The sequence below is a fragment of the Panulirus ornatus genome, chromosome 32 (assembly GCF_036320965.1).
Source record: "Panulirus ornatus isolate Po-2019 chromosome 32, ASM3632096v1, whole genome shotgun sequence".
NCBI classification, from domain to species: Eukaryota; Metazoa; Arthropoda; class Malacostraca; order Decapoda; family Palinuridae; genus Panulirus; species Panulirus ornatus.
In genome coordinates this window covers 6,741,875-6,753,942 of record NC_092255.1, presented here as the reverse complement: position 1 = coordinate 6,753,942, position 12,068 = coordinate 6,741,875, and the positions used below count along the sequence as shown (strand labels likewise).

General features: G+C 42.4%; 1 protein-coding gene across 1 annotated transcript in view; it reads left to right on the top strand.

Annotated features, from left to right (window-relative positions):
* Positions 1 to 12,068, top strand: part of LOC139759025 (transmembrane protein 62-like) — a 163,448-nt gene that overhangs the window by 133,060 nt on the left and 18,320 nt on the right. Inside the window, exon 15 of the mRNA XM_071680919.1 lies at positions 4,373 to 4,506. Within this exon, the coding sequence (XP_071537020.1) occupies positions 4,373 to 4,506 (134 nt within the window). The remainder of the gene's footprint in view (positions 1 to 4,372; positions 4,507 to 12,068) is intronic.

Here is a 12,068-nt window from a genome sequence, read left to right as displayed (position 1 = left end):
CCCACCTTATGATTCACTTCCGCTTCCGGGGTCCCATCCACTGCCAAATCCACTCCCAGATATCTAAAACACTTCACTTCCTCCAGATTTTCTCCATCAAACTTACCTCCCAATTGACTTGTCCCTCAACCCTACTGTACCTAATAACCTTGCTCTTATTCACATTTACTCTCAGCTTTCTGCTTTCACACACTTTACCAAACTCAGTTACCAACTTCTACAGTTTCTCACCTGAATCAGCCACCAGCGAACAACAACTGACTCACTTGCCAAGCTCTCTTGTCCACAACAGACTGCATACTTGCCCCTCTTTCCAAAACTCTTGCATTCACTTCCCTAATAATCCCATCCATAAACAAATTAAACAACCATGGAGACATCATGCACCCCTGCTGTAAACCAACATTCACTGGGAACCAGACAAGAAGTGGCACCCCCCCTCACCCTGAGCGGGCGAGGTAGCACTAGGAAAAGACAACAAAGGCCACATTCGTTCGCACTCAGTCTCTAGCTGTCGTGTAATGCACCGAAACCACAGCTCCCTTTCCACATCCAGGCCCCACAAAACTTTCCATGGTTTACCCCAGATGCATCACATGCCCTGGTTCAATCCATTGACAGCATGTCGCCCTGGTACACCACATCATACCAATTCACTCTATTCCTTGCACGCCTTTCACCCTCCTGTATGTTCAGGCCCCAATCGCTAAAAATCTCTTTCGTTCCATCCTTCCACCTCCAATTTGGTCTCCCACTTCTCATTCCCTCCACCTCAGACATAAATATCCTCTTTGTCAATCTATCCTCACACATTCTCTCTGTGTGACCAAAACATTTCAATACACCCTCTTCTGCTGTCTCAACCACACTCTTTTTATTACCACACATCTCTCTTACCCTTACATTACTTACTCGATCAAACCATCTCATACCACATATTGTCCTCAAACATTTCATTTCCAACACATCCACCCTCCTCCACACAAACCCATCTATAGCCCATGCTTTGCAACGATATGATATTTTTGGAACCACTATTCCTTCAAACATACCCATTTTTGCTCTCCGAGATAACGTTCTCGCATTCCACACAATCTTCAACGCTCCCTGAACCTTCGCCCCCTCCCCCACCCTGTGACTCACTTCCGCTTCCATGGTTCCATCCACTGCCAAATCCATTCCCAGATGTCTAAACACTTCACTTCCTCCAGCTTTTCTCCATTCAAACTTATCTCCAAAGTAACTTAATCCTCAACCCTACTGAACCTAATACCTTGCTTTTATTCACATTTACTCTCAACTTTCTTCTTTCACATACTTTACCAAAGTCAGTCACCAACTTCTGCAGTTTCTCACCCGAATCAGCCAACATCGCTGTATCATCAGTGAACAACAAGTGACTCACTTCCCAAGCCCTCTCATCCACAACAGACTGCATACTTGCCCCTCTCTCCAAAACTCTTGCATTCACCTCCCTAACAACACCATCCACAAACAAACTAAACAACCAAGGGTACATCATGCACCCCTGCCGTAAACCAACATTCACTGGGAACCAATCACTTTCCTCTCTTCCTACTCATACACATGCCTCACATCCTTGATAAACACGTTTCACTGCTTCTAGCAACTTACCTCCTACACCATATACTCTTAATACCCTCCACAGAACATCTCTATCAACTCTATCATATGCCTTCTCCAGATCCATAAATGCTACATACAAATCCATTTGTTTTTCTAAGTATTTCTCCCATACATTCTTCAAAGCAAACACCTGATCCACACATCCTATACCACTTCTGAAACCACACTGCTCTTCCCCAATCTGATGCTGTGTACATGCCTTCACCCTCTCAAGCAATACCCTCCCATATAATTTACCAGGAATACTCAACAAACTTATACCCCTGTAATTTGAGCACTCACTCTTATCCCCTTTGCCTTTGTACAATAGCAATATGCATGTATTCTGCCAATGCTCAGACACGTCACCAAGAACCATACATACATTGAATATCTTACCAACCAGTCAACAACACAGTCATTCCGTTTTTTAATAAATTCCACTACAGTATCGTTGAAACCCGCTGCCTTGCCGGTTTTTATCTTCTGGAAAGCTTTCACTACCTCTTCTCTGTTTACCAAAGCATTCTCCCTGACCCTCTCACTTCACACCACCTTGACGAAAACATCCTATATCTGTCACTCTTTCATTAAACACATTCAAAAACCTTCAAACTACTAACTCCATCTCCTTCACTTCACCACTAATTGTTATTACCTCCTCATTACCCCCTTCACTGATGTTCCCATTTCTTCTCTTGTCTTACTCACTTCATTTACCTCCTTCTAAAACATCTTTCTATTCTCCCTAAAATTTAATGATACTTTCTCACCCCAGCTCTCATTTTCCCTCTATTTCACCTCTTGCACCTTTCTCTTGACTTCCTGCCTGTTTCTTTTATACATCTCCCATTCATTTGCATTATTTCCCTGCAAAAATTGTCCAAGTGCCTCTCTCTTTTGTTTCACTAATAATCTTACTTCTTCATCCCACCACTCACTACCCTTTCTAATCTGCCCACCTCCCACGCTTCTCATGCCACAGGCATCTTTTGCAGAAGGCATCACTGCTTCCCTAAATTCATCCCATTCCTCCACCCAATCCCCTTATGTTCTTTGTTCTCACCTTTTTCTATTCTGTACTCAGTCTCTCCTGGTACTTCCTCACACAAGTCTCCTTCCCAAGCTCACTCACTCTCACCACTCTCTTCACCCCAACATTCACTCTTCTTTTCTGAAAACATCTACAAATCTTCACCTTCGCCTCCACAAGATAATGATCAGACATCCCTCCAGTTGCACCTCTCAGCACATTAACATCCAAAAGTCTCTCTTTCGCACGCCTATCAATTAACATTTAATCCAATAACGCTCTCTGGCCATCTCTCGTACTTACATACGTATACTTATGTATGTCTCTCTTTTTAAACCAGGTATTCCCAATCACCAGTCCTTTTTCAGCTCATAAATCTACAAGCTCTTCACCATTTCCATTTACAACACTGAACACCCCATGTATACCAATTATTCCCTCAGCTGCCACATTACTCACCTTTGCATTCAAATCACCCATCACTGTAACTCAGTCTCGTGCATCAAAACCACTAATACACTCATTCAGCTGCTCCCAAAACACTTGCCTCTCATGATCTTTCCTCTCATGCCCAGGTGCATGTGCACCCATCTCTCTCCATCAACTCTCAATTTTACCCATATCAATCTAGAGCTTACTTTCTTACACTCTATCACATACTCCCACCACTCCTGTTTCAGGAGTAGTGCTACTCCTTCCCTTGCTCTTGTCCTCTCACTAACCCCTGACTTTACTCCCAAGACATTCCCAAACCACTCTTCCCCTTTACCCTTGAGCTTCGTTTCACTGAGAGCCAAAACATCCAGGTTCCTTTCCTCAAACATGCTACCTATCTCTCCTTTTTTCTCATCTTGGGTACATCCACACACATTTAGACACCCCAATCTGAGCCTTCGAGGAGGATGAGTACTCCCTGTGTGACTCCTTCTTCTGTTCCCCTTTTAGAAAGTGAAAATACAAGGAGGGGAGGGTTTCTAGTTCCTTGCTTCCATCCCCTTTAGTCACCTTCTATGTTGAAATGTATATGTATGTATATGTGCATGCGTGGGCATTAATGTATATACATGTGCATGTGGGTGGGTTGGGCCATTCCTCGCCTGTTTCCTTGCAGTACCTTTCTGATTGGTTAAGTATAATAAATTTATTACTATTATTATACATATTACATTCTCGTTCCCTCCACCTCTTTCACATATATCCTCTTTGTCAATCTTTCCTTACTCATTCTCTCCATGTGAGATAACCATTTGAATACACCCTCTGCTGCTCTCTCAACCACACTCTATTTATTACCACACATATTTCTTACCCTTTCATTACCTACTCGATTAAACCACCTCACACCACATTTTGTCCTCATACATTTCATTTTCAACACATCCACCCTCCTCCTCACAACCATATCTATAGCTCATGCCTTGCAACCATATAATATTGTTGGAATTACTATTCCTTCAAACATACCCATTTTTGCTCTCTGGGATAACGTTCTCTCCTTCCATACATTCTTCGTTGCTTCGAGAACCTTTGCTCCCTCTCCCATCCTGTGACTCACTTCCACTTCCATGGTTCTATTCCCTGCTAAGTGCACTCCCAGATATCCAAAACACTTCACTCTCCTCCAATTTTTCTCCATTCAGACTTACTTCCTAATTAACCTGTCCCTCACCCCTTCTGAGCCTAATAACATTGCTTTTTTTTTTTTTTTTATAGATGATAACTGCATATTTCTTCTGGCTGGCATATGGGACAATGGCCTTGTTTCTGGGTCCCTTACGCACATGGTCAGCCATTTTGGGAATGATTTTGTGGTACCAGGCATCAACAATGCATAGAAATATGCTCAGGTTAGTTGAACATAGATGGCCTTATTGATTTCAGTATTACACACAGAGAGCATTGTTTTATGCAAGCCTTTTGTTAGTATAATTTCTCTGCAAGTTTTCAGTATAGTACTAAACAGTCTCATATATTTTTGTCTCATTTATTTTTATAACAATCTGATTTTTTTTTTTACATATAAAAAATGCCTCCATTCTTGTTTTACTTTTCCAAAAGAAGAAACAAAGATAGGGAACAAGTGAGGATATTTTCCTCTAAGACTCAGTCCTCTGTTTTTGATGCTACCTTCGCTAATGCGGGAAATGGCGAATATATATTTACTTTATTATACTTTGTTGCTCTCTCCCGCGTTAGCGAGGTAGCGCAAGGAAGCAGACGAAAGAATGGCCCAACCCACCCACATACATATGCATATACGTACATGTCCACACACCACACGTACATATACATACCTATACATTTCAGTGTATACGTATATATACATACACAGACCTATACATATTTACACATGTACATAATTCATACTTGCTGCCTTCATTCATTCCCGTAGCCACCCCACCACATATGAAATGACCACCCCTTTCCCCACGCATGCACGCGAGGTAGTGCTAGGAAAGACAATAAAGGCCACATTCGTTCACACTCAGTCTCTAGCTGTCATGTATAATGCATTGAAACCACAGCTCCCTTTCCACATCCAGGCCCCACAAGACTCCATGGTGTATCCCAGGACACTTCACAAGCTCTGGTTCAATCCATTGACAGCGCGTCGACCCCGGCATACCACATCCACATCGTTCCAATTCACTCTATTCCTTGCATGCCTTTCACCCTCCTGCATGTTCAGGCCCCGATCGCTCAAAATCTTTTTCACTCCATCTTTCCACCTCCAGTTTGGTCTCCCACTTCTCCTCGTTCCCTCCACCTCTGACCCATATATCCTCTTGGTCAATATTTCCTCACTCATTCTCTCCATGTGACCAAACCATTTCAATACACCCTTTTCTGCTTTCTCAACCACACTCTTTTTATTACCACACATTTCTCTTACCCTTTCATTACTTACTTGATCAAACCACCTCACAGCGCATATTGTCCTCAAACATCTCATTTCCAACATATCCACCCTCCGCCGCACAACACTATCTATAGCCCACTCCTCGCAACTGTATAACATTGTTGGGACCACTATTCGTTCAAACATACCCATTTTTGCTTTCCGAGATAATGTTCTCGCCTTTCACTCATTTTTCAATGCTAGCAGAACTTTTGCCCCCTCCCTCCACCCTGTGACTCACCTCCGCTTCCATGGTTCCATCCGCTGCCAAATCCACTCCCAGATATCTAAAACACTTCACTTCCTCCAGTGTTTCTCCATTCAAACTAATTTCCCAATTGACTTGTCCCTCAACCCTACTGTACCTAATAACCTGGCTCTTATTCATATTTACTCACCAGCTTCTGCAGTTTCTCACTCGAATCAGCCACCAGCGCTGTATCATCAGCGAACAACAACTGACTCACTTCCCAAGCCCTCTCATCCACAACAGACTACAGACTGTATGCTTGCCCCTTTCTCCAAAACTCTTGCATTCACCTCCCTAACAACCCCATCCACAAACAAATTAAACAACCTTTGAGACATCACGCATCCCTGCCACAAGCCTACATTCACTGAGAACCAATTACTTTCCTGTCTTCCTACTCGTACACTTGCCTTACATTTTCGATAAAAACTTTTCAATGCTTCTAGCAACTTGCCTCCTACACCATATATTCTTAACACTTTCCACACAGCATCTCTATCAACTCTGTCATATGCCTTCTCCAGAACCATAAATGCTTCATACAAATCCATTTGCTTTTCTATGTATTTCTCACGTACATTCTTCAAAGCAAATACCTGATCCACACATCCTCTACCACTTCTGAAACCACACTGCTCTTCCCCAATCTGATGCTCTGTACATGCTTTAACCCTCTCAATCAATACCCTCCCATATAGTTTCCCAGGAATACTCAACAAACTTATACCTCTGTAATTTGAGCACTCACCTTTATCCCCTTTGCCTTTGTTCAATGGCACTATGTATGCATTCTGCCAATCCTCAGGCACCCCACCATGAGTCATACATGCATTAAATATCCTTACCAACTTATATTGTATTCATTAATATTTATTATACTTGATTGCCTTTTCCCTGTGTCAGCGAGGTCGTGCCAGGAAACATAAGAAGAGTGGCGCACACACACACACACACACACACACACACACACACACACACATATAGATATATTTATTTATATTTTTATATTATTATACTTTGTCGCTGTCTCCCGCGTTAGCAAGGTAGCGCAAGGAAACAAACAAAAGAATGGCCCAACCCACCACACACACATGTATATACATACATACATGTCCACACATGCACATATACATACCTATACATTTCAACATATACATATATATACATACACAGACATATATTATTCATTCCCGTCACCACCCCGCCACACATGAAATGGCACCCTCTCCTCCCATGCGCACGCAAGGTAGCACTAGGAAAAGACAAAAAAGGCCACATTCGTTCACACTCAGTCTCTAGCTGTTATATGTAATGCACCGAAACCACAGCTTCCTTTCCACTTTCAGGCCCCACAAAACTTTCCATGGTTTACCCCAGATGCTTCACATGCCCTGGTTCAATCCATCGACAGCACATTGACCATGATATACCACATCGTTCCAGTTCCCTCTGTTCCTTGCAAGCCTTTCACCCTCCTGTATGTTCAGGCCCCAATTGATCAAAATCTTTTTCACTCCATCCTTCCACCTCCAGTTTGGTCTCCCACTTCTCATTCCCTCTACCTCTGACACATGTATTCTTTGTCAGTCTTTCCTCGCTCATTCTCTCCGTGTGACCAAACCATTTCAGTACACCCTCTTCTGCTCTCTGAACCACACTCTTTTTATTACTACACATCCCTCTTACCCTTTCATTACTTACTCGATCAAACCACCTCACACCACATATCGTCCTCAAACATTTCATTTCCAACATATCCACCCTCCTCCACACAACCCTATCTATAGCCCATGCCTCGCAAGCATATAACATTATTGGAACCACTATTCCTTCAAACATACCCATTTTTACTCTCTGAGATAACGTTCTCTCCTTCCACACATTCTTCAACACTCCTAGTACCTTCGTCCCCCTCCCCCACCCTGTGACACACTTCCACTTCCATGGTTCCATCCGCTGCTAAATCCACTCTCATATATCTAAAACACTTCACTTCCTCCAGTTTTGCTCCATTCAAACATACCTCTCAATTAACATGTCCCTCAACCCTATTGATCCTAATAACCTTGCTCTTATTCACATTTAGCTTTCTTCTTTCACACACTTTATATTATCATTATTATCAATACTATTACTTTATTACTTTTATATAAGCCCAGGAAGTTCTCTCCTGGAGTTCCTCTAGATTCAAGGATGTGGTACAATCAATAGTAAGAAATGGATGGACTCTCTTAGAGTGAGAAGTTCTTAAGGAGATTGTACTCCAGTAATCTAACCTCACAGGTGACCTCTCTTTCTTGGAGTAACCACAGTCTTGCATATTCTGTTAATGCTTCCAGTACCATACTCGAGAGCAAATATACAGATTTTCAAAATGATTATAAAAAAGTGTTGATCACTTTGGTTTCCATTTCCAGATTTTTATGAAGCAGGTCACTCTTCTAATGTTCCTTACGCCACAGAATGTTGAACTGATGTTCATTTATCTTGCACAAAGGAAGATGAAAATCTTCGGTCTTCATTCTGTGTGTATTAGAGTTAATGTCAGAGGCATTATTTTCTAGTAGAAATGAGTGTAAGCATGTCATTTGAGATCATGAAGCAAATACCTCTTGTAAGCAATACTGGTCAACTCTGTGTTTTTATTGATTAATATGTGACTGTAGAAAAGTTAATGCAAGCTGCAATATATGGAACTAGTTTCCTGATATAAGTATCACAATTAGTCAGTTGATATACCAGTAACTTTTAACTGGACATATATACATATATATATATATATATATATATATATATATATATTTATTTGCTTTTATTTATTGTGCTTTGTCGCTGTCTCCCGCGTTTGCGAGGTAGTGCAAGGAAACAGACGAAAGAAATGGCCCAACCCACCCCCATACACAATGTATTTACATACACGTCCACACACGCAAATATACATACCTATACATCTCAGTGTACACATATATATACACACACAGACACATACATATATACCCATGCACACAATTCACACTGTCTGCCTTTATTCATTCCCATTGCCACCTCGCCACACATGGAATACCATCCCCCTCCCCCTCATGTGTGCGAGGTAGCACTAGGAAAAGACAACGAAGGCCCCATTTGTTCACACTCAGTCTCTAGCTGTCATGCAATAATGCCTGAAACCACAGCTCCCTTTCCACATCCAGGCCCCGTACAACTTTCCATGGTTTACCCCAGACGCTTCACATGCCCTGATTCAACGTCAAACCCGGTATACCACATCGATCCAATTCACTCTATTCTTTGCCCTCCTTTCACCCTCCTGCATGTTCAGGCCCCGATCACACAAAGTCTTTTTCACTCCATCTTTCTACATCCAGTTTGGTCTCCCACTTCTCCTCGTTCCCTAAACCTCCGACATGCATATCCTCTTGGTCAATCTTTCCTCACTCATTCTCTCCATGTGGCCAAACCATTTCAAAACACCCTCTTCTGCTCTCTCAACCACGCTCTTTTTATTTCCACACATCTCTCTTACCCTTACATTACTTACTCGATCAAACCACCTCACACCACACATTGTCCTCAAACATCTCATTTCCAGCACATGCACCCTCCTGCGCACAACTCTATCCATAGCCCACGCCTCGCAACCATACAACATTGTTGGAACCACTATTCCTTCAAACATACCCATTTTTGCTTTCCGAGATAATGTTCTCGACTTCCACACATTCTTCAAGGCTCTCAGGATTTTCGCCCCCTCCCCCACCCTATGATTCACTTCCGCTTCCATGGTTCCATCCACTGCCAGATCCACTCCCAGATATCTAAAACACTTTACTTCCTCCAGTTTTTCTCCATTCAAACTTAGCTCCCAATTGGCTTGACCCTCAACCCTTGCTCTTATTCACATTTACTCTTAACTTTCTTCTTTCACACACTTTACCAAACTCAGTCACCAGCTTCTGCAGTTTCTCACATGAATCAGCCACCAGCGCTGTATCATCAGCGAACAACAACTGACTCACTTCCCAAGCTCTCTCATCCACAACAGACTTCATACTTGCCCCTCTTTCCAAAAACTCTTGCATTCACCTCCCTAACAACCCCATCCATAAACAAATTAAACAACCATGGAGACATCACACACCCCTGCTGCAAACCTACATTCACTGAGAACCAATCACTTTCCTCTCTTCCTACACGTACACATGCCTTACATCCTCGATAAAAACTTTTTCACTGCTCTAACAACTTGCCTCCCACACCATATATTCTTAATACCTTCCACAGAGCATCTCTATCAACTCTATCATATGCCTTCTCCAGATCCATAAATGCTACATACAAATCCATTTGCTTTTCTAAGTATTTCTCACATACATTCTTCAAAGCAAACACCTGATCCACACATCCTCTACCACTTCTGAAACCACACTGCTCTTCCCCAATCTGATGCTCTGTACATGCCTTCACCCTCTCAGTCAATACCCTCCCATATGATTTACCAGGAATACTCAACAAACTTATACCTCTGTAATTTGAGCACTCACTCCTATCCCCTTTGCCTTTGTACAATGGCACTATGCATGCATTCTGCCAATCCTCAGGCACCTCACCATGAATCATACATACATTAAATAACCTTACCAACTAGTCAACAATACAGTCACCCCCTTTTTTAATAAATTCCACTGCAATACCATCCAAACCTGCTGCCTTGCCGGCTTTCATCTTCTGCAAAGCTTTTACTACCTCTTCTCTGTTTACCAAATCATTTTCCCTAACCCTCTCACTTTGCACACCACCTCGACCAAAACACCCTATATCTGCCACTCTATCATCAAACACATTCAACAAACCTTCAAAATACTCACTCCATCTCCTTCTCACATCACCACTACTTGTTATCACCTCCCCATTTGCGCCCTTCACTGAAGTTCCCATTTGCTCCCTTATCTTACGCACTTTTTTACCTCCTTCCAGAACATCTTTTTATTCTCCCTAAAATTTAATGATACTCTCTCACCCCAACTCTCATTTGCCCTCTTTTTCACCTCTTGCACCTTTCTCTTGACCTCCTGTCTCTTTCTTTTATACATCTCCCACTCAATTGCATTTTTTCTCTGCAAAAATCGTCCAAATGCCTCTCTCTTCTCTTTCACTAATAATCTTACTTCTTCATCCCACCACTCACTACCCTTTCTAATCAACCCACCTCCCACTCTTCTCATGCCACAAGCATCTTTTGCGCAATCCATCACTGATTCCCTAAATACATCCCATTCCTCCCCCACTCCCCTTACTTCCATTGTTCTCACCTTTTTCCATTCTGTACTCAGTCTCTCCTGGTACTTCCTCACACAAGTCTCCTTCCCAAGCTCACTTACTCTCACCACCCTCTTCACCCCAACATTCACTCTTCTTTTCTGAAAACCCATACAAATCTTCACCTTTGGCTCCACAAGATAATGATCAGACATCCCTCCAGTTGCACCTCTCAGCACATTAACATCCAAAAGTCTCTCTTTCGCGCGCCTGTCAATTAACATGTAATCCAATAACGCTCTCTGGCCATCTCTCCTACTTACATACGTATACTTATGTATATCTCGCTTTTTAAACCAGGTATTCCCAATCACCAGTCCTTTTTCAGCACATAAATCTACAAGCTCTTCACCATTTCCATTTACAACACTGAACACCCCATGTATACCAATTATTCCCTCAACTGCCACATTACTCACCTTTGCATTCAAATCACCCATCACTATAACCTGGTCTCGTGCATCAAAACCACTAACACACTCATTCAGATGCTCCCAAAACACTTGCCTCTCATGATCTTTCTTCTCATGCCCAGGTGCATATGCACCAATAATCACCCATCTCTCTCCATCAACTTTCAGTTTTACCCATATGAATCGAGAATTTACTTTCTTACATTCTATCACATACTCCCACAACTCCTGTTTCAGGAGTACTGCTACTCCTTCCCTTGCTCTTGTCCTCTCACTAACCCCTGACTTTACTCCCAAGACATTCCCAAACCACTCTTCCCCTTTACCCTTGAGCTTCGTTTCACTCAGAGCCAAAACATCCAGGTTCCTTTCCTCAAACATACTACCTATCTCTCCTTTTTTTACATCTTGGTTACATCCTTACACATTTAGACACCCCAGTCTGAGCCTTCGAGGAGGATGAGCACTCCCCGCGTGACTCCTTCTTCTGTTTCCCATTTTAGAAAGTTAAAAATACAAGGAGGGGAGGAT